General features: G+C 35.9%; 1 protein-coding gene across 3 annotated transcripts in view; it reads left to right on the top strand.

The window, feature by feature from the left end:
- The window catches only part of LONP2 (lon peptidase 2, peroxisomal), a gene marked incomplete at its 5' end in the record, with an annotated part of 89345 nt that overhangs the window by 39795 nt on the left and 25366 nt on the right, over positions 1-24184 (top strand). For 2 of the 3 annotated variants that reach the window (XM_079723898.1, XM_079723896.1), the window contains 3 exons: positions 9208-9358; positions 11224-11350; positions 15308-15441. In XM_079723898.1, the coding sequence (XP_079580024.1) occupies positions 9208-9358; positions 11224-11350; positions 15308-15441 (412 nt within the window). Of the gene's footprint in view, positions 1-9207; positions 9359-11223; positions 11351-15307; positions 15446-24184 lie in introns of all 3 variants that reach the window. The other variant, XM_079723897.1, reaches the window with a different exon arrangement.

Below are 24184 nucleotides of genomic sequence, written 5' to 3'. Positions count from 1 at the left end.
ATGTTTTTTTTAGTGGATTCCTTAGAGTTTTCCCATGTACAAGATCATGTCATATGCAAATAGAGATACTTTTACTTTTTTCCAGTCTGGATGCCTTCCCCCCCACCCCCAATTGCCCTGGCTAGAACCTCCAGTACAATGATTGATAGGAATGGCAAGATCTATTCAGATTTTCTATTACTTTTTGACAGATTACTTTCAATAGTTTATATCTTTCTAGAAATTTTCCCATTTCATTTAGATTATCAAATTTGTTGGCATACAAGTTTGTTTATAGTATACTCTTATTTCTTTTTTATTTCTGTAAGGTTGATAGTAATGTGGCCTGTGTCATTCCTGATTTAGTAAGTTGAGTGTTCTTGTTTTCCTTACTCAGTATGGCTAAATGTTTGTCAATTTTATTGAACTTTTCAAAGAACCAACTTTTGGTTTGTTGATTTTTCTCAGTTGTTTTTCTTGTCACAGTTTCATTTATTTAAGGATTATTCTCTAATCCTTCCTTCTGCTTGCTTTGTATTCAGTTTGTTCTTTTTCTGCTTTCTAAAGGTGGAAGGTTAGTTTATTGATTTGGAATTTTCTTTAGTATATGCATTTACAGCTATCAATATCTTTATGTGCACTACTTTAGCTGCATCTCATAAGTTTTAGTAACTTATATTTTTGTTTTTATTCATCTCGAAATGTTTTCCAATTTCCCTTGTGATTTCTTTTTGATTTCCCTTGTAATTTAGGGGTTAATTTCATATTTTTGTGAATTTCCAAATTTTTAAAAATTATTCATTTCTAATTTTATTGCATGGTGGTCACAGATTATACTTTGCATGATTTCAGGCTTTTGAAATATAGATATTTGTTTAATGGCTTGCTTATGGTCTACCCTGGAGAATGTTTGCATGTGCACTTGTGAAGAATATGTATACTGCTGCTGTTGTTGGATGGATTGATCTCTAGGTGTTTGTTATGTCTAATTGGTTGATAGTACTATTCAGGTCTTTTATGTTCTTGCTGATCTTTTCCCAGTTTTACTTGCTATTGAATATATAGATATATTTATTTATAATATATAGATTATCTCTATCCATGTATATCTATAGATATGATAGATATCTAGATATACTCATATAAAGAGATTTATTGTAAGGAGTTAACTCATGTAGTTATGGAGACTGGGAAGTCCAGAATCTATAATGTGGGCCAGCAGGCTTGAGACCCAAGGAGAGCTGATGGTGTAGATGAAGTTTGAAGGCAGTTTGCTGGAGAATTTCCTCTTGCTCAAGGAGGCCAGTCTTTTTGTTCTTTTCAGACCTTCAGCTGTTTGGATGAAGCCCACCCACATTATGGAGGCAAACTTACCCAAGGTTCACTGATGTAAATATTAATTTCATCCAAAACACTCTCCAAGTTGACACATGAAATTAACCATTGCAAATAGTATGTAAAAACTTAGTTTCAACAAGCCCTCCTTCCCTCAGCCCTCTTTTGTACCATTTTTCTCATAGAAAATACATCTCTATACACTGTAAGCTTATCAACACAGTAATATATAGTTGATTCTCATTATTTGCAGTAGTTATGTTCTATAAAGTTGCAGCAAACACTGAAGTAGCAAATACTGAATTATTGCTTCTTGAAGAAATACAGGGTTAGCTTCCTGCAAGCCAGTTTATCATCAATCAGTACATAACCTTGTTTTATTTGTGTTTCTGTTTAAAGTTGCCTTATTTATATATTTAATATATATTATTGATTCATTAACTTTAAACTCATGACCATAACCCTATAACTCATGCCTGAATGAAGCTATCTAACACACGTATTTTCTCCGTAAGGCACATCATGGCCTTCTTGCTCACAGGAACACTAGACAGCACTTCAGCACTGCCTTTGGGGCTTTTTAAAGAGCAGAATCACTAACAAAAAACACAAAAATGCAAAAAACCTGGCACTAAATAGACTGCAAGGAGGATCCTTGCTTAGAATATGAGAATTAAAATAAGAAGGCAGAGCATCATCTTGTTTGACCTCAGCGGGGAATATGCACCTTGGGTGATGTGCTATACCATGTCTGCAAACGACTGCAGAAGCACTACAAGTATTAATTTTGGAGTTACAAATAAATTCTAGCAAGTAGGTGAATTTGCAAATATAAAATCCATGAATAATGAGGGTCAGCTGTAATTATCGTTTAATGAAGCCTTTTGAATCAGATAAGAGAACATAAAAGTCACAAAAATGCATTTTATTATCTTTTAAAAAAAATTTTATTGGGGTATAGTTGATTTACAATGTTGTGTTTCAGGTATGCAGCATAGTGATTCAGTTATACATGTACATGTATTCATTCTTTTTCAGATTCTTTTCCCATATAGGTTATTGCAGAATATTGAATATAGTTCCCTGTGCTGTACAGTAGGTCCTTGTTGGTTATCTATTTTATATATAGTAGTGTATGTATCTTAATCCCAAGCTCCTAATTTATCCCTTCCCCCTTCCCATATACTGTTTTTTATATTTACTGATGTAATTACTTTTATTGGTGTTCTTTTTTTGTGTGTTTGGATACAGTTTAGCAACCTTTCACTTCAGCTTTTAATATTTCTTATAGTGTGGTCTGCTAGCTACAAATTCTTTCAGTGTTTTTTCTTTTTTAAAATCTGGGAATGTCTTAATTTCTCCTTCATCTTTGAAAGATAGCTTTGTTGGATATACAGTTCTTGAGTCTTTTTTTCTTTCAATATGTCCTCTTACTGCTTTCCATCCTCATGGTTTCTAATGCAAAGTCAGTTGTTAATATTATGGAGGGTCCCTTGCACTTAATGAAAACAGTATTTTCTCTTGTTGCTTTTAAGATTCTTTGTCTTTAGCTTTTGACAGTTTGACTATGATGAGTGTAGGTATGAATCTCTGAGTTTACTTAGGGTTTGTTGAGCTTATTAGATGTGTCAATTAATGTTTTTTGGATATTCTTTATGCTCCTTTCTCTTCATCCTCTTCTTGGACTTCCAATATGAGTATGTTGGTAATATTTCTCATGTCCAGTAGGTCCCTATGGCACTGTTCATTTCTTTGCTTTTTTCTTTCTGTTCCTCAGATTGGTTAATCTCAATTGACTTATCTTCAAGTTCATTGATTCTTTCTTCTGCCAGCTAAAATTGCTAGTTAGCCCATCTAGTGAATTTTTCATTTAAGTTACTATATTTTTCAATCCTAAAATTTCTATTTGCTTCTTTTTTTATGATTCCTGTCTCTTTATTGATATTTTCTATCTGTTAGAACATCGTTTTCATAGTTACCTGTAGTTCTTCAGATGTGGTTTCCTTTAGTTTTGTTTTTTAATTGTAGTAAAATACACTTAACATAAAATTTGTCCTCTTAACCATTTTTAAGTGTACAGTTCAGTAGTGTTAGGTATATTCACATTTTTATGTAACCAATCTCTAGAACTTTTCTGTCTTTCAAAACTCTATACTCAAGAAACAGCAACTCTCCATTTCTTCCTTCCTCAGTGCCTGGCAACTATCATTTTCCTTTCTGTTTTTATAAGTTTGACTAATCTATTCATCTTATATAAGTGGAATCATACAGTACTTGTCTTTTTGTAACTGGTTTATTTCACTTCTCATAATATCTTCAAGGTTCATCCTTGTTGTGGCATTAGTTTTTTTGAACATATGTATAATAGCTGATTTTAAATCTTTGTCTAAGAAGTTTGACATCTGGGCTTCCTCAGGGACAATTTCTGTTCACTATTTTTTTTTTCTTTTACTGATTTTAGGCCATACTTTTGTATTTCTTCATGTGTCTCATAATTTCTTTGTTGAAACCAAACATATATAATGTTATAATTTTTATATAATATAATTAGATTTCCCCCTCCCTCAAGGATTTGTTGGTTTGTTGTTGTTGTTATTGGTTTTAGTGTTTTTCCTGGTCTCTTTCTGTAAAGTCTGCATTCTTTGTCATGGGTGGCCACTGAAGTTGCTGCTTGTTTAGTGGTCAGCTAATGGTAGGACAGAGATTTCCTTAAGTGCCTGAATCAATAGGTCTCCCACTCTTTTCCAAGGGGCTCTGTGCTTAACTTTTGGGAAGAGTTTATAACTCTACCTTAGCCTTTGCTTCCTGCTTTTATACAGCTTCAGTGTCTGCCAGAGGTGAGCTTTGAAGCCTTTCTCAGATCTTTCCTGATCATACTTAGAGTCCTATACATATATATGACCTTCTAGATTCCTAGGAATATTTCAGAGCTTTTCAAAAGCCTCTATGAATATCTCATCACCCAGATTTTTTTCTTTAAGTTCTTTGATCAGCCTCTTGTTAGTCCCAACTGGTATCGCTGCCTCAGGCAGCTGCAGTGTTAAACAATTGCTGTTGGTTGTTTTTGACAAATGCCCTGAGTATAGGGCTGTTCACACAGAGTGTTCTCTGAGTCAGGTCAAATAAAGATAAATCCTGAGAATTGAGCCTTTCCAAGGAACTTTCAGACAGGTGGGTGACATTCTCTGGGGATGTGGCTTCTGGGGAGCTCTAATCTTATTCTGCCCCTTATAGGGGTTGCTAGGCTACTGGTTTTCACAGCTCTTGTGGTTGTGAGCCTATTAGTTTTCAAGGCTACCATGAACTTGGGAGAAGAGGAGGGAGTAAAGCAAGTTAATAGACCATAAAACTTGTTATATTTACTGAGATTCAGTTGTTTTTCTTGAATAAACAGGTTGTTGCAAGTTAATTTCTAGAATACTGAAAAAGTTGATTTTGACAACATTTGCCAGTTCTCATTGCTTTTATGGAGGAGCAGATTTTCAGACTTCCTTAGTCCCTCGTTCTAAAAGTGCGTACTCATACATTTAGTTTGAATTCTGGGCTTAAGTGATTTCATTGCTTCTGATCCTTTTATTTTGATATATTTGTTGTTCAGATGGAATATATCTTCAGGTTACTTTTTTTTAAGGATTTGTTTATAGGTTATGTTTTGAGGCACTTTATATTTGCTAATGTCTCTTTGTTGTCTCCACCAGTAATCCCCATATGTTTTGTTCACATATTCCATCAGTTAAAATTTTTGAAAGTATATCTCTCTATAATATAAATACATATGTAATAAGGGTGTATTAGAATGCTAAGGCTGCCATAACAAAAATACCACAGACTGGGTGGCTTAAAAAAAGCAAACAAATGTATTTTCTCACAGTTCTGAAAGCTAGAAGTCCAAGATCGAGTTGTTGGCAGGTTTGATTTCTCCTGAGGTCTCCTCCTTGGCTTGCAGATGGCTGCCTTCTCAATGTGTCCTCCCATGACCTTTTCTCTGTGCTTATGCATCCCTGGTCTCTCTCTTTCTTCTTATAAGGACAGCAGTCATATTGGATAAGGGCCCCACCTTTATGGCCTCTTTTAACCTTGATTACCTCCTTAAAGGCCCTATTTCCAAATATAGTCACATTGAGCGGACACAGTTCAATCCATAACAAAGGATAAATATGTAATATAAATATAACATAAATGTACCATTGTACTAATGTTAGATATTTATATGTGCAACACACACAGAATAAATTTTTTAAAGTAATTATTTTTAGTGAAAACAATGTATTCTAATTAGATAATTGTTTTTATTTTATAATGTGGCTATCAAAGCTTATGCCAGAAGTAAAAGTCTCAACTCTTATCATTTTCTTGTTGTTCACATCTTTGCCTCTATTATCTTTAATGATATTTTGCAGGAATTTTCTTAAACACTCCATTCATCCATTTATATTCTGTAAAAACAGTTAATCAGGCACACATGGACTGCAGTTGTGCTGTAATTACAGTTAAAGCAGATGAGTGAGGGCCTCACATCAGCCTGGTATGTTATGGGATTTCTACTCTTCTCTTAGAATATCTCATGTGTGTAACGTGTATTCCAAGTAAGGGCATTACTTCATTTTGTATATTAAATATTTTAAAAACCAATTTCTTTCTAGTATTTATAGATACATAAAGATGAATATATGTACTCATATTTTCTACTTGCACTTTGGTGGGTTATTCTAAACATTCCATTTTGGTGACCACTGATCTAAACACAAAATACAGATGTAGTCACAATTGGGTAGTCGGTTCACAGGTGTTCACTTTGTTATCCTTTGTATCTTATGTGTTGTGGCATGTATTCTGTGTAATAAAATATTTTTAAAGCATTTTAAAGTAGTCATAAGTTTGCTTGAAAATTCTGTAGTTGTTATCCTAACATTCTGTCATTTATTATTGCACAAGAGGAGTCTAAGGCTTTTCAACTTGTAGTGTTGAGTCTTCTAGAATATTTTCTTGGTTATTTCTTTAATTATATCCGATTTTACATTTGCTGAGACCTCTTCTTTAGTTATATCAATTATCTATGAATTAGATATCTTTATTTTTTCCATATATTTTCCCTACATAGCTTTACTGCCTTTTTCTTCTATGCTCTGGACATTTTTCTCAACTTTGTCATCATCACTGATTTAATTTCTATAGTATTTGTATGTGGCTTCCAGAGTTGATTTTAGTTACTTTATTTTACTTTATTTATTTATTTTTACTTTTTGTTGTGGTAAATATCAACCATAACAAAAGTTGAGAAAATAGGATAATGAACCATAAAACTTATAACCCACCTTTAACAATTACCATCTCATGACCAATCTTATTTCATCTATTCCTACCCATTCTCCCTCATCCCACTCCTATTTATTTTGAATCAAATTCCAGACATCATATCTTTTCATAAATATTTTAGCATCTATCCCTAAAAGATATAGACTTTTAAAAATTATCACCATACTATCATACTTAAAGATGACAGTTGCCACATCATGTGTAATAAGTGGAGTATATTCCTGGATTGCCTACAAACATCTATAGTTCTTCTCTTGCCAGAAACTTACTGAAGAAAAATTCTCAGTGTACACCTCTTCCCAGAGTTTATCCCACCTCTGACTTCACGTCCCTAAGAATAAAATGTCATATCACAGCTGTTACCATTTCTAGTCATACTCCGTAGGTAGGAATTATAGTTTCGGGTTTATGTAGAAATACCTTTTAATCAGGAGAAGAGAAAAAACAGCTCTGGTCATTCTTGGAATCTGCTCTTTTATGTGGGTGAGTTGGGCCATGGAAGCCCTGACTCTGAAGTTTGGGGGAAAAGTGGAGCTTTGATGGCTAGAAAGTTCTGACTGTAATTCTTGTCCCTCCATGAACTCACCAGTTTACCGTAAGGTTTCATCTGAGTAGTGATTCCTTTTTATCTGCGTTTTATCTGGCAGACTAACGATTAGTATTTCTGATGTTGTTTAAACTCTACATATCTTTTTGTATTTTCCTAAACAAAAGACAGAGGTAGGCAAATTGGGCATCACTGATTTTCTGTCCTCATAACCTAGGTATCCTGTAGTATACTTTAAAAGACCTCAGTCATAACTCAGGAACCTTGCTTTATTAATTTTTCTACTTTTTAAAACCTCAGTGTCTTTTTTTTAATGAATTTATTTATTTATTTATTTATTTACTTTTGGCTGCGTTGGGTCTTCGTTGCTGTGCACAAGCTTTCTCTAGCTGTGGCAAGCAGGGGCTACTCTTCGTTGCGGTGCGTGGACTTCTTATTGAGGTGGCTTCTTTTGTTGCGGGGCACAGTCTCTAGGCGCACGGGCTTCAGTAGTTGTGGCATGCGGGCTCAGTAGTTGTGGCTCACGGGCTCTAGAGCGCAGGCTCAGTAGTTGTGGCCCTCGGGCTTAGTTGCTCCGTGGCTTGTGGGATCTTCCCGGACCAGGGCTTGAACCTGTGTCCCCTGCATTGGCAGGCGGATTCTTAAGCACTGTACCACCAGGGATGTACCAAAACCTCAGTGTCTTAAAATTTTAAGGGAAAACAAAAATTACTTCACTTGAACAGTAACATATCCAACATGTATGTATTAAATTTAATTATAGCCATTAAATGATAGATTTTTATTTAACTAGACAGTGGGTTTAACTAAGATTGCCATACATAGGTGAACAGTTTTCAGGTAGTTGGTAGACAGGAATATTACACTTAACCAATTTATGCTGAGCATAATTAGAATTGTCTTTGATGACTTGAAAGTAACATTTTTATAACATTAAACATTATTAAGTCTTGTGAAAATATGAATAGTAGAACTTTCTAGGAATTGTATTCTAGATACACACTGAGTTGCCAATAACAATGAATGTTTAACAAAAACATTCAAGAGTTTTCAAGAGTAAAGGGCTTCGAATTAACCTGTGGATATATTTAAAAACAAGTAAAACTTTAGAAAGGGAATCAGAAGCAAGGAAAAGATAGTTATATAGTAAAATTGTGAGTGGTAAGTATTTTAGTCATTTTGCTTCCTTTTTGCCTGTGCATGCATGCCTATTTATATCTATACTAACCTAGTCTAAGTGAAAGTGGTAACATGTTGAAGGTTAGAACATGTGGAAGCCCTCATTGCCTTCTTTTAAGTCCAGTGTAGGCCTCTTCACTGCGAGTGCCTACGACTTGGAGCATTTGAGCAGTAATCTAAGAAGATATATTCTCCTTAACATACAATTGTTCAACGTTTTAAGAACCTAATTGGTAAATTATCTCATTTATCCAACTAACATATTTTAAGAGATAGTAATATTTTGCTCATTATAAACAGAAAGATTTTACTTTTTTAAAAACTGTTAGGGGAATTTCCTGGCGGTCCAGTGGTTAGGACTCCACGCTTTCACTTCAGGGAGCATGGGTTCGATCCCTGGTCAGGGAACTAAGATCCCACATGCCGTGATGCAACCAAAAGGAAAAAAAAAAAACCTGTTAAAGACTTTCTGATAATGTTTGAGGAGGAATATACTAATTATTATTTTACCTGTTACCTAAGAATTTCAAAATGCTGTACACGTTTACTTAATATTCCCATAGCAGGTAAGAGAGGGTGTGTTACCAAGAGGAAAACTTGTTCTGCAGGATTGATAACTTATTTATGGCCACACAGTGAGTCATTAGTAGATTTGAGAACAGCTTGAATGGCTAATTTTTCCTTCTTTGTGCTTACATATGTTCAAAAAATTTTAGTTTTAGTATTTAGTTTTTAGTGTTATCCCCGTATTTCCCAAACTAACTGTATTGAGCAGAAATATCATGTTTTAATTTATACAGCTTTCTTTTGGAACTACTGAATCTGTTTAAATGTTTATTGTTCTCCCACAGGTGTTGGATCCTGAACAAAACCATAACTTCACAGATCATTATCTAAATGTGGCCTTTGACCTTTCCCAAGTTCTTTTTATAGCTACTGCCAACACCACTGCTACTATTCCACCTGCTTTGTTGGACAGAATGGAGATCATTCAGGTGCCAGGTACTTGATTTGAAAACAAAATCATTATTTTGTTAAATAATGATTGTTAAATAATGATTTTGATCAATAAAAAGCTATTTCTTGCTTTTCTGAGCATAACTCTTTAAAACTGGTCAAGCTGTGGAGTTTTGAGTACAAAGTTGATTTGCCAGTGTATGATCTTCAGAAGTTCTGAATCTGGCATATAAACCAGCTTTTATATATTGTAGATTCAAAGTCCGCAAAATTTTGCAAAATTTTGTTTGTTTTAACCGTGACAGACAAGAGTGTATGTACGTTGTATACAACATAACACTTTCAGTTTTAATTTAGCATACAAGAATGATCATTTTTATGGAAAACAAGATATTCTTCTTTGAAGCAATTTCTAAAATTATAGATAAAAATAATTCTTTTTTTAAAAGTAAGTGTCTAAAACACAAAAATAGGTCTTTACATACCCAGTGTAGCTTCCTGTCTATCAGATTTTGAAGTTTTTACCATCTCTTGGAAAGTGTAATCATTTATTCTTGTTAAGAAATACGTCCTAAATCTTTCTCTTTATTACAGCTGGCCTCATTTTTATATAAAAGTACAGGGTGCTTTTAAATTCTTCTTATTTTTACTTGAATCTGTCAAGTAGTTATATACAATTTTTTTTTTTTTTACCATGTCTTCCCCTTCACTGGAGTGTGTAAAAAAAAGTCCTTTAGTTACTAACACTAAATAAATCCCAGTGTTTTCACCTTATTTAAATTGCTCAGAATTATTTTTCCCTAGAAGAGATCAAATGTCAGTGGGTATCTTTTAAAATAAAAATAGAGTATAATCTAAAAATATATTTCATATTAAACTGAAATATATTTTCACCCTCCAGTAAATGATAATTGGATTTCTTAGTTATCTGCGAACCCAGCAGGTCCCTATATTTAATTTTAAAATATGGTGGAGAATTTTAAAGTTGCTTTGTGCCTATTTATAACACTAAAATAAATAAATAATGAGATCCAATTGCCTGGAAACTCCAAATCAAAATCCATAAGATATACTAACGTGAAGTGAAATAATCAGGGCAGCTGCTGCAGAGGTGGACATATGATGCCACCTTCTTCTGCAGTTTTGGTTATCCTATCTTCTAGCTTTCCTGGTGTTTTTAATTTCCTTTTTCTACTCAAAAGATGCCTTGTCAATTCATCTTTTTAATTTTTGCTTGTTAAATGGAAAGAGGCAATTATTGTGGGGGACATTTGTTTTAAAGACAAAGTAAATTTATACTCGTTGAGGCTTTTAAGTAGATAAGACCATGAAGTCTTTTAAATATATAAATTATATGTATAATTCCAACATGTAAGGAATAAAACTTTTATAGGGAAGTCTTAGTTTCTGTTTTGTTTGTTGCTAAAGTTTATAGTCGGAGTTCTGGAAATAGCTCCTTTGCAGCTCTTCCCTTGAAGTCTTAATTGAGGTCTCTGTTGTTGCTGCTGTCAGTTTTTTCAATTATGTGTCAAATTATGCTAAAGAAAAGGGATGTATTATTTTCCTATTAAATAATAAAAACTCACATTTGAGTTAAGGAGGTAATTATCTCTTAGTTAATGAAACTGAGATTTTTTTTCTCTTCTTTGAGAGATATATCATTTAATCAGAAGACTTTCGAACACTGTGCTTATTTAGTAAGTACTTGTTTTGTTTGTGAAAAAGTTGGAAATTTTAACAATTATTGATTGGAGATTAAATTTCTTTATTCTGATTATAATCTTAGTTGAAGTCATACTTAAATTCATTCTAAATCCAAGATCCATTGCATCTGTGCTGGATTTATTAATGAAGCATGGCACTGTGGAAGCAATGTGAATAATCACAAAGCAAAATCTCTTCTTTTCCAGGGTATACACAAGAGGAAAAGATAGAGATTGCCCACAGGCACTTGATCCCGAAGCAACTGGAACAGCATGGGCTGACTCCTCAGCAGATTCAGATACCTCAGGTTACTACTCTCGACATCATCACCAGGTTAGTCAGCCATCCTGAGGCTTCAATAATGTTCAAATCTAAAAAGGAGATTCCTATTTTACTGGCAACTCATAGCATCCATTTCTCTCTCTCCAACATATTCCCAGCAAGCATTTCCATAACTATTGATTTACACAGGGCTCTGTATTAGGCAGAAGTTCACAGGGAAAGCATTTAGAGTATCTTCATAGCTAACTAAGGACTTCAGTTGAGCCAGAATTTCAACTTTTCCACTGTTGCAATATAAGGGATTAATTCGATGAATTTAACAACCAAAAACATGGAAAATATTGAGACACCTTTTATGTCCCAGAATCTTTTTTTTTTTTTTTTTTTTTTTTTTTTTTTTTTTTTTTTTTTTTGCGGTATGCGGGCCTCTCACTGTTGTGGCCTCTCCCGTTGCGGAGCACAGGCTCCAGACGCGCAGGCTCAGTGGCCATGGCTCACGGGCCTAGCCTCTCCGCGGCATGTGGGATTTTCCCGGACCGGGGCACGAACCCATGTCCCCTGCATCGGCAGGCGGACTCTCAACCACTGCGCCACCAGGGAAGCCCTATGTCCCAGAATCTTGAAAGTTGAATTCTCCTGAGAAGTGAGATGGTACTTTCAGACATCAGTTTTAAGTTATTCAGATTTTCTTTTCTTCTCTTTGAGAGATTTAAAAAAATCCTTAGTGTTTTCATCTTCAGAATTAACACCAGAACAACAGAGAAGGTATTTTCCCGAGTTAGCTACCAAGTGGTTAAGCCCATGGCAAGCAGCACATAAATTATGAGTCAAGTATTGCTGAGTCTGATTTATAGATTGCATGTTTGAATGGAAAATATATCCTGTTGAGAATTTCTATCTACAATAGCCTCTCACAGTTTTCCTGGCTCAGTATTGCAGGTCTGTTGCATCATCTGGCAAATTGTGTCAGGCTGCCAGGACTCCTCCTGCAGCCCGTTCCCAGTAACCACTGTTTTTTCAAAAGAAGTGAAGTCTCCCTCTGTTTTGAACTTTGACTTAGAGTTTGGCCAGTCAGGCTGCTTTTTGATCTAAGCCAGCCTTCTTAAGGAAGTCTATTTGGAAGTCATTTAAAAATTTACTTATGAAACAAGTAAGACTCAATCTGACCTAGGAGTTCCTTTTCTTAACTTGTGATTTATTGTGTGGATAATGCCAGGGGAAATAAAGTAGGTGATTTCTGCGCCAGAGTCTTCCAAAAATATCATTATTCCAGATAATACCTCTCATGTCTTTGGGTAACTTTCAACAAGTCACTTAACCTTTTTGATAGCTTCTCCATCTGTAAAATATGAGTGATAGAGAAAAATATCCACTCATAGCTTATCTGGAACTAAATACTAATGACTTGAAGAATAATCACTATTTGTATTTCCCAGTTGTTGCCTGGAGAATTATTTCTTTTTTATATACTTGTTAGCTCAAAACATCAGCTATTAAAAGCTGTGAACATTAGGAAATTTCTCTGAGCAGTTTTAATTTTTATGAAAACAGCACAGGTATTTGCTACTCCAGGCAAGTTTGGGGTATTTAGTGAGTTACCCAACTTAGGACGTAGATTTTCATCTTTCATGTGTTTTTCATCTTTTCCTGTGTTGTAGTCATAGACCCATAATGTTCGGGAGGAGGGAAGGAAGTCTTAGAAGTCATCTAGTCCCCCTTACCTCCCAGGGTAACTAGACTGCTTGAATTGCAGTGCTTACTGCCAACCACTCCTTGGTGAGTAAATGTAATTGTTATAAAAGAGTGTTTATATTCACCTCCCTATAGTTTTCTCATTCTGCCCTGTATGTACACCTAGAATCTAATTCCTCCCTTGTACAGCCTTTCTGGTATTAAAAAAAAAATGCTGTCAAGTCCACATCCCATAAATGTTCTCTTCTTCAGACTAAATATTCCTCTTCTCTTTACCATTCCTCTTGACCCACTTTCAAGACTTTTCACCTTCCTGATTAGTCTTCTTCTGAATGATTCCTGTGATGTCAATGTCTCTTTTAAAATAAACACCCAGAGCAGAACTCAGTGTTTCAGACAGCCTAAACAGTTCACGGTGTAAGAAGACCACTGATTTTCTTATTCTGACTGTATTATTTTATGACTGTGTCTCAAGATTCTTAGATTTTTCAGGTTATCCTCTTGCCTATTGCACAGTTACCCAACACCTTTAGTTCTTTGAATTTCTGCTGCACTTGGTCTATCTCATTCCATCTTTATAGGGTTGAATTTTTTAAAGCCCAGATGTAGACATTTACAATTATGTATATTTTAATATACATGTTAGTTTCAGCTACCATTGCAGCAAATTGATTTTTTTTTCATCTTGATTATCATCCAGTACGTTAGTTTTATGTCCTCTGAAAATTAGCATCTTCATGATCATCTAGTTATGGTTAGGAAACATTAACCAATTCTTATTTGACACTGGTGATTCTTCCTTTTTTGGTTTAAAATTACTAAACCAAACCAGCAGTTGTGTCTACGTTCCTCCAGTCGCTGTTAATATTATACTGTCTGCATTAGTTCCTAGCCCATAATTGTTCTAAAACACCTAAAAAAGTATTTTTTTGTTGTTGATGTCCTTATTATTTTTGGCAAGCTCCAGTTCATTCTGAACTTCCTGGTACCATTTGTGCATGTTCAGACAATCCCTCTGTAAGCATCTTCAGGCCCTTCTCTTTCATCTTTTGTCCAGACCCTTTCATCTGAGCTCATCAAATAGTTGTCTAGGAAGCTACATTGGGTTTTTGTTTTTGTTTTTACATGTTGGTTTGTTTATTTTTAAAGTGCTTCCCTATTTTCTTTCACACTGAAATTACATGCATTTGTATAATATGGACTTTATTCCTTTATCTTCCTATTCCTTTGATTGAAATTAGTTTTTTACTTTAGAGTGTTTAGCCAAGAATTTTATTTGTCTTTTCTCAGAACTTAAAAAATCTGCTTCCCCAGAGTCTTGAATATATGTCTGACTGCCTAATCAAATCCAGTTTTTCAGATAAAACTGCATTCTCTAGCTGATGCTGTCCATTCAAACTCATCCAGAGCTGGGTGGCCAAAAATGATTATACTGTATAAAGGATTATGAGTGGCTTATGGAATTTGAGTCTAACATATATGTTTTTTAAGACAGCTCTGCTTAACCACATTTAGAACCTTTTGCACTATACCACAATGCTTGCGTCATTAGCATATTTCTTTCTTTAGAAGTCTCTACACTGAAAAGACACTAAATAGAGGTAATTAGCACAGTTCCAGGTAAAGACTAGATTTCTGTCTCAAATTATTTTTGCTTTAGCTTGGAAAAAAATTATTTTTCTGATTCTTTCAGCAATGTTTCATGTATAATAAATTTATCAGAATTTTCTTAAATCGACAGATTTTAAGAAAGCACTTACACATATCATCAAGGAGTAAATCATGTTTTATGTGCTGCTAAATTTACTTTGGCGCTATAAATTGAAGAACCAATAATTCATTTTTAAGTATAGCGTAATGGTCCAAGATATTCTATATAAAAGGAAAAGTTGTAGCCAGAAATACTCTGAATATTTAAGAAATAAGAATACTTTACGAAGGAATTTTTAAAGATGAGGCAGTTAGTACTCAAGAAACTGTAATAGGGGCTTCCCTGGTGGCGCAGTGGTTGAGAATCCGCCTGCCGATGCAGGGGACACGGGTTCGGGACCCGGTCTGGGAAGATCCCACATGCCGTGGAGCGGCTGGGCCTGTGAGCCATGGCCGCTGAGCCTGCGTGTCCGGAGCCTGTGCTCCACAACGGGAGAGGCCACAACAGTGAGAGGCCCGCATACCGCAAAAAAAAAAATAAAAATAAACAAGAAACTGTAATAAACTTTTAAATGTACACTTCCTTTAGGATAGTTGTTAATTACATGACTTCTATTTTTACAGGTGGCGTTTAGCCAAAAATAAAATATTTTTCTTTGATGACAGGTACACCAGAGAGGCAGGGGTTCGCTCTCTGGACAGGAAGCTGGGGGCCATTTGCCGAGCTGTTGCTGTGAAGGTGGCAGAGGGACAGCACAGAGAGGCCAGGTTGGACCGTCCCGATGTGGCTGAGGGAGAAGGTCTGTGACTTTGATCTGGTGCCCACAGGCTTGGTGGCTAGGGGTAAATGGCGAAAAAAGTTGGATGTGGAGGGATAGTGTGGGGTGGTCCTTGGAGCAATGGCACATATTTCTCCACTGGTAAATGCATCCAGTGGGTAAGTAAAACTTAATGGTTGATGTATTTTATCAAGAGGATTCTTTTCTACAAATAACACAGAGTTTTAGCAGGAATAATACTTAGTATTAATGTTTTAGGGATATTATTTCTCCAGCTTTGTAATGATGGTACACTTTATGTTTGGGTTCTGGCGTTCTCATTTTTCCTTCTGATCCAGATTGTTAAGTCATTCAATATTTATAACATAGAAAGTTGCTACAACAGTAAAAAGAAAAAAAAAGAGAAAAAAAAAATCCAAGCTGTCCAAGTACTGCAAGGGCAGATCTTGGTTCTGTGGAATAGCTTCATGTGTAATATTTGTTTTTCTCACACATTTTCTTTGATAGGTACACATTTAAGATGTAATTTAGACTATTTTTTCTTTGAAAAATAATTGTGGAGGTGGTGACAAGGAAAAAAAGGGAAGGAGTCTATTCCTCAAGTTAATGACATGTGGACATTTTCTTCGGTGCCCAGTTAAAATGTCTTAACTTCTTGCCCTAGTCCATTGCTGCTGCATAGTTGCCAAAATTTGCTTTCACACACATGACTTGAGTAGTAGAGAATCTCTTTACTCTTTCATAGTAAAGAGACTTATTAGATGTTCTACCATTTCTATAGCTCTTTCTAGAAAGGACATTGACGAATATGGCTGAAGAACCGTATCACAAACCATATAATTTGTGGTAAGCTCAGTAGAGCAGATGCAGTTAAACATCTTCCCTGCTTCTCCTTCTATTGCTAAGCGCAGTACATTCAACCGCAGTATTATCCAAAGAGTAGACTTTCCGCAGTCCTCCTCTTCCTCACATGTGCTTCACCCCTGCTCGCACTGTGCCTAGAGCCTCACTGGTTCATCTCTCCAGAGAGTGATCCTCCCACCTTCTGTTGAATTGGGGAGGGGGAGGGCCCTTGTTATGTGGAATAGGAGAGGGATCTTAAACCCATAATTATTTCTTACACAGACTTAAAAAACTTGTTGTCTTTAGTCCCACTTCTCACCCATCTTTTCAGGAGTACCTCAAATTCCTGAGCCTTTGTGGATAACCACCGCACCCCCGCCCTCACAGACATTCAAGTTTCCACATTTTCTAGCCTGCTAAGTGTTTATTACTTCTTGCCCATCTACTTACGCTTATCCAAAATGTTGTCAGCATCTCTTCTCTTCTTTCGTACTCTTTTTGTTCTTGTGGGTTTATCCTTTTTGTTTGTTTGTTTCTTGTCATTTTAATAGGATTTGGAGAGGAAGTTTAAAGATAAACACATGTTCAGACCACCATTTTCAGAAATCTGAATTTTTAAAAGTACCCTAGGTGAGTGATAGCCTATTAAGAATTGTGTCACTCAGTGTAGCTGACAGTGACGGTGTAGAACTAATGTATTTTTCTCTTTTTTCCCTTTCTAAATATAAGGGCTAGATCCTCATGAGTTTCCCCTTTTTATTCTTAGAACATTCCCTTCGTGCTGTGGCCTCTGGCACCCGAGCCTGTGTCCTTTTGTTCTTGTCTGTGATGTAATAGAAAGGCAGAGAGTGAAATGAGTTTATCTGGTTAACACATTTTGAAAATTGTGTTTAGGATTTAGACAGTTTATTTTGGAATTTATAATAACACAGTCAGAGGGATTTGATGTTAAGAGAAGCGTTCCATAGTTATACAGTGCTTACACATCCATTAGCATATTTCTAATAACATCTGTGACTACATTAGCTATTTAAAGGTAACCCAGAAATACGCAAGAACTTGTTCAGCTTGTGAACCGTGTGAGAACATCCAGTGTTTCATGGTAACATTTATTTATTTATTTTTTAATCCATGATTCACAGAACAAATCGTAAAAGATAACATAGTTAAGCAGACTTAGGTGGTTAAGATATTACCTAGGACACCCATATGAATAAATAATTAGGACAAGTACTTGTCTCTTGAGAGGATGATTTTGATTGTAGTTCTTTATTAGAGATACATGGACTCCAAGCTGGGTCTTACATTGTAAGACACCCTGGAGTTACTGTAGGTGACTCTCCTCCAGATTTTAGTAAAATAATTATAAGGTATTCTGAATTGATGTTTATGACCTCAACCAAACCAAAAGAAAAATTTCTACAAAAAAAAAGTCTCTATTGGGTTCTCATGCCACAAAGTTCAAATGCAGCTAGCTTAGTAACTGAAAGTTTCTCATTAAGAAATGAATTACGTAAAATTAGAGTCTAAAATAGAAGTTGTTTTAGAAATTTCAAGTAATGCAGTGAGGGAGCTATTTTTAATGTTAAAAGTATTGCTGGACCTAGAGTTGCTGCCAGGAAGAAAAGTAATTTCAGGCCACAAGACAGGCAGAAACCTCAGCATATCGAACTAACTTTCTGGAGTAGGCCCAGAAATACTGGTCTGTGAACAGTTGTCTTTGTGTTTGTGGGGTCTTAACTGTCAGAACAAATAACAGAGTTTAAAAGGCGGGTGAGATTTCCAATTGATTTGTGTTAGAGGAGGAATATTTATGGTTTCGGTCACTTCCCTATAAAGTATGGGAATTACTTCATAAAAGCAGCACTGCCTATGTTTTTCTGTATGTTATTAGTGTGTTCTGAATTGCCCTTTTCCTTTCTGGGATATTAGTTGGGTTGAAAGATAAAAGTTTGCGGCTAAAGTTTTATTCTGCTTTTGCCTGCCTTTAGCCAAGGACACACATGTTCCATGTATTCAGTTTTGCAGATTTGGTTGTTTCTCTCTAAAGAGTTAGGTGTATGTCCATTTGTTCAGTCACTCATGTACCATCTATGTCCAGTTAATATCTAGTGAGATTTTTTTCCTCAAAAATTATCCTCAGCAAAGAAAGATTCACTTTATAACCAATCTTTATAAAGTTTCTCAGAATATGGAGCGCTCTCAATTATTTTTGAAAAATATGGTATTCATTGGAGAAGCTACATTAAACTTAATATACCTCAAGATGTTAGTTTCTTAACTGTTCTCATCGAAGTCACCTGAAAAATTGCTTAGGAAAAAAAGAGACAAAATTAACAGGTTTAACAGTTATTAATGAAGTGTGTTAGATGTTATTATGAATAAGCTTTTTAAATGTCACTTGAAGCAATATGTATGTGGTTATCTTATGGAGATCTTAGATAAACACTTAAAGGAAAAATGAATTAAACTAGCTGACTTATGGTAAGTGGGTGGTGGGTACTTTGGATGAAATTTACAGTGGCAGCATCAAACAGTTTCAAGAATGACTGTATCTCATTTGGTCTTGATACCTGGTAGTGTAAATCCTCCAGGTTTGTTTTTCTTCAGGATTGCCTTGGCTATTGTAGGTCCATCAAATATCTGTGTTAATTTTAGAATCAGCTTGTCAATCTCTACCAATAAATAAGTAAATAAATAAATAACACCTTCTGATATTTTGATTGTGATTGCATTGAATCTGTAAATTAGTTTGGGGAGAATTGACAATTTGATATTATCAAGTCTTTAAGTTCATGGCTAGCTTCATTTATTTGTCTTAATAAATGTTTTTAAGTGTTTTAATAGTTTTCAGTGGTGAGCTTTTGCATATTTTTCTTTAGATATTGAATATATTCCTAGTTAATTGATCCTTGTATGTGTGTGTTATGTGTGTGTATCATTATAAATAGTATTTTTAATTTTTAGTTTTCTAGTTTTTTTGGTTGCTAGTATATGGGAATACTACATTGACTTGTATCCAGCAAACTTGCCAAATTGACTTATTAATTCTTACTGTAGACTCTTGGATTTTCTACATATAACATCAGTTATCACAAATGCAAATAATGTCAGTTTTTACTTTTTCCTTTCTGATCATTATACCTTTTATTTCGGTTCTTTCCTAATGAACTAGCAGGGACCTCCAGGAAGATGTTGAATAGAAATAGTGACGATAGACAAAGGAGGTAGAAAAAATGCCTATGAAGAATTACCAGTCTCTATAGCCTTTGTTTCATACCTTTGGGTGACTTGATTGACTATTATAAAATCTTAGTTGAGTAGGATTCTCAGCAGCTGTCTGGTTTGACTCTGATTTGATTCATAAGTCCTTTCACAGAATTCCCCAATAAACACTAAGCCTTGCCTATTTGACTCTGTTAACAAACACATCTTTATAAACTTAGCTGTCTACTTCCCAGTCCATAAGAAAACAGAAGCTGTAGATTGGAAAAAGGGCTAAGTGGTTGGGTGGTATGAGTCACAAGCATTAGGATTTGATGTCAGTGAAAACATGCCTATCCTCTCATGATAGATGCCGTGGGCCCCCACTGGCCACAAAACATTGGGCTGGCTAGACCACAGATCTAACTCTAGGAGTTTCTCTAGTTCAGTCTGGATCCCAGTTTGAGTGAGTTGCATTTCGACATGTATTGTTTCTCTGATATGTTTGCCTTATGTAGGACAGTGAAATCATCCTAATATAGTGGAAACAGGCAGATATAATATCCTTAATTTTTGGTGTATCCTTTCCAGACTTCACAGTTTAAAATGCATCAAAATAAAATATTCAAAGTTTACAGCACGATTCTCCTCCTTCATTAGCTTAATTTTCCTGGGTCACCACACTCTTGGCTGTCAGCAAGAGCATGCCAGCTGGAGGAGAGGTATCCTGCCTGCCACTTCAGCAAGTCTGCTCGTTGCTGGAGCGGGGCGGGGGTGGGGGGCAGATGCTGAGAGGAGAGCCGCATTCTGATGGGCCTTCCTCACTTTACCTCCCACTCATTTGCTAGGGTAGCTTTTTCCTTCGCCTTTCTTGGGTCCTTTTCTCCGGAGGAATCATATTCTGTCGGGCTGCATTCAGGTCTCTTTGTTGTGGCTTCCTGCCATTGACTTCTCAGACCCTCAGCATGCTTTACCATGGTTATTTTAAGCATGACTTCTTTGTAACCAAAACAGGAAGCTGTTCCTGCAGGAGAAACAAGTGTTTTTGATCCTTTCAGCTCTTTTTTTTTTTTTTTTTCCTACTAGTCATCGCCAAATCTGAAGCATATCCATTCTCTTGTCTAATGTCATGAATTTCTTATATTAATGGAAAATACTATATATAATGTTTTCAGGAAGTAACCTCTGAGCTTTGTGTAACTTTTTGCTAAATTCTTTTGTCTTTGACTTCTTGGAGCAGTCTTCTAACTGTTGCAGGATCTGTCCCTTTATCTTTTGGATTTTACATTATTCAATGCTATGTAACAAATTACCCCAAAACTTAGTAAATCAGTTAGCAAGCGATTATCATCTCACTGTGTCTGTGGGTCAGGGATCCAGGAGCAGTTTAGCTGGGTAGTTGTGAGGTTCTGGTCAAGCTGTCAGCCAACTGGAGGTTCAGCTCAGGGCAGATCTGCCTCCAGGCTCACTGATATGGCTGTTAGCTGAAAAGGGTTCCGAGACCCACCCAATTCCACCATGTATGTGGAGGCTTCCCCACACCAACAAGCAATTCTGGGATGCCAGCTGGGTGTCTAAGAATTCAACTCAATTCTGACACTTACCTAACTAGAGACAGCATCCGATTCCACAGGCAAAGGGCTCAGTCTCACAAGACTGCCCTCCACTAGAGGCAGGTCATACACCAGGGTCATTCCCTGTACTTTGGACTGACTGGCTCAAATTGGAGTTTCCCACGACCCCCTCCTCGGGCTTAATTTGCTAGAACGTGTCACCAAACTCAGGAGATTCCCCCCTTTACCCACTAGATTACCAATTTATTATAAAAAGATATTAAAGGATACGAATCATCTACATAGGGTGAGATCTGGAACAAAGGAGACCACGTCCTCGTGGAGCCTGGGGCCTGGCACCCTGGCACAGGGAAGCTCTCCAAAAATGGACCAAAAAGCTGTCCTTTGGGGGGTTTATGGAGGCTTTGTTACTTAGTCATGATTGACTAGATTATTGGCCAGTGGCGACTGATTCAACCTCAGACCCTTCCCCCCTCCCTCGATACCAGTGGGTGGGACAGAAAGTTTCAACCCTCTAATCTCCTGGCAACCAGCACCCATCCTAGGTGCCCCTAAAAGTCACCTCATTCACATAACAAAAGACAGCTTTATCACTGTCGACACTTAGGATATTCTAAAGGCTTTGGGAACCGTGAGCCTGGGTGATGGGCAGATACAGATGAGAAACACTTCTTAAAGTCACAATATCTCATAGCAACCTGGGTTCCTTGCTGACTGTTGGCCAGATGTTGAGGTTCTCGCCACTTAGGCCTCTTCCTAGGCTCAGGACACGGCTGTTGGCTTCCCCAGAGAGTGTGCTGTGCAAAAGGGAGAAACAGAGAGCCCAAGACAGAAGCTGCAGGCTTTTATAATCCTCAATTCTGCCACATTCCGTTCATCATACAGACCAACCCTGTGAGAGATGGCATTCCATGGGAGTAGGGATCATTGGGGACCATCTTGAAGGCTGGCTCTCACAGATTTTTTTTTTTTTTTTACTTATTTTAAAGAAGGTTATTATACATTTCATTTCTATTAATACAACCCCCATTCCTGAAGATTGAAATCGTTTGTTTAGAGTTTTAAAGAAGACCTGTGGTTTGGGTTGTTAATAGAGAGTGGAAATTTCTGTGCTGCCGGAACAGTTTAGAATAGCTGTGTAACTGTTGGGTGGGCCTCCAGGGGAGAAAAGCTTAATAAGACCCACAAGCAAATGAATGATTCTTTAGTAACAACGGAAGCAACCTTTACTTGTCAGCTTTTAATGTGGATTTTGTTGACATTCTTGTTTGTTTTGTTTTGTTTGGGGACATAAAAACTTTGTTAGCTGTTTTTAATAAAGTGAGGATAATTGAGTCATTTCTTATTACTTGGTTCCAGTTACATATAAAAATCCTCAAACATTTTAACCTAAATTCCATATCTTCCTTTCTGGCTAGAGTTAGAACAAAAAAGAGAGAGTAATTTGTGTGTTTGCCTCTGAACCCAAAAACCACAGACCAGATGCTTGGGCTGTTTATTTTAGATTGTTATAATAATACTCAGAAGTCAGATTTTTAGTTTCTGAAGAAACGCCTACGTCTGATGTTAAGAGGTCTTTGAATACAGTGTGATGAGCCACAGTTTTAGTGTTGTTATGGGGGCCGAATTTAAATTGGCCTACATTTTCCTAATCTTTAAGCAGTGACTTTGAGAATTTCTGCACATCCTTACAGAATTTACTGATTTAAAAGGCTGTAGCAGTTCAATAGTCATCACAATCTAAGATGCTTTATTATCAGAAGGATTTTTCTAAGCCAGCATTTAAGTGTGTGCTATTGAGTATCCATCCATCAAACTTAAGCTGATTTCTTATTAAAGACCCAGGTTGCACAGATAGGGCTAAGAAGTGTTGATTCATTTTGCATTTTTAGTATTTAAAGTCTTGCTTCATCTGTTCATGCTTATCTTTCCTTTGATTGTATTAGTGACTCGGGACAAATAAGATTTTCTAATAGTCAAAGGAACAACTAAGGTTAACTGTTAAGGAATATGGACTTCAGAGAGAGTTTTAGTACCAGGGCACCTACCTGGCTTGCTGATTCTAAAGCTTTGGGGGTTTGTAGGGTTCTGTTACAGCTAATTGGATTTTGCAAACCAAGATCTAATTAAATTTAGCTTAAGACTTTCTATGCTAAATCCTTTGCATTTGTAGGGATATTAGGCAGCATGTTGTGTCCAAACGTCTAAAATCAAGTGGTCAAATTTGAGATGAAAGTGTTAGATTGGTATATACTGCCAGTGTCATGAAGATATTCTGTTCTGACATTTATGCTGATTTACTGATTGTTCCCTCTTCAATACTGGCCTGGTTTAAGAGATTTGTTTGCCTATGTAGACTGGAAGGAAGCTGTAATAAAGGAAAAATCCTACTTACGTATGATAGGAGACAAACGTTTGTTATTTAAACTCTATTTGGAAACAGGAAAATCAAATATTGTCTAAAAATTTAAAAGTCATTGTTCCAGTTAATGAATCATATAGGAAGATACAGTGGCCTTTGGGTGTCACTGACATATATTATCAAAACCAGCCTTAAGTTACAAGATAGTAAAACAATACTTTTAAAAAATACTACAAAAAAAATACTACAGAGGGTGTCTGCATCTTAACTGCTAATCCAAGTAATTCTCCAAGACTATTTTCTGAATCTCTAACACAGGAAATGAGATTTATTAATGCAAAAAAAAAAACCCTGGGAGACGGTACACGCTCTCTTGTCTGGTATAAAGTTAGGGTCTTATGTCTTGGACCTTTGTATAATACTGATTTATTCAGTAAGTGAGTCAGCTAACAGTCACTGAATACTTATTGGTATGCTGGGTTCTAGATTGGATTCTGGGAAGGAGATGAAAGAGAACTTCTAACAAGTATGTAGTCCACTGGGGGAGATAGATATATAAACAAATAATTTTTAGATGTAGGATAAATGCTGGTTTTTAAAGTGCTGTAGAGGCATTGACTTGATCATTGAAAGCTTCATTTTATTTATTATAAATATTGTAGCTTCTAAAAATTACTTTTAGTAAATCTAGATAAAATGGTCATTTATTTACATCTCAGAATTGATTTGAATAGGTAAATAGATGGAAAAAAATGTTTTCCAGATACCTTTTTTGATGTTC

This window comes from Hyperoodon ampullatus (assembly GCF_949752795.1).
Source record: "Hyperoodon ampullatus genome assembly, chromosome: 18".
In the NCBI taxonomy this organism is placed as follows: domain Eukaryota; kingdom Metazoa; phylum Chordata; class Mammalia; order Artiodactyla; family Ziphiidae; genus Hyperoodon; species Hyperoodon ampullatus.
Note: the sequence above shows the minus strand (reverse complement) of the source record. Positions and strands in the feature narration are given on the sequence as shown.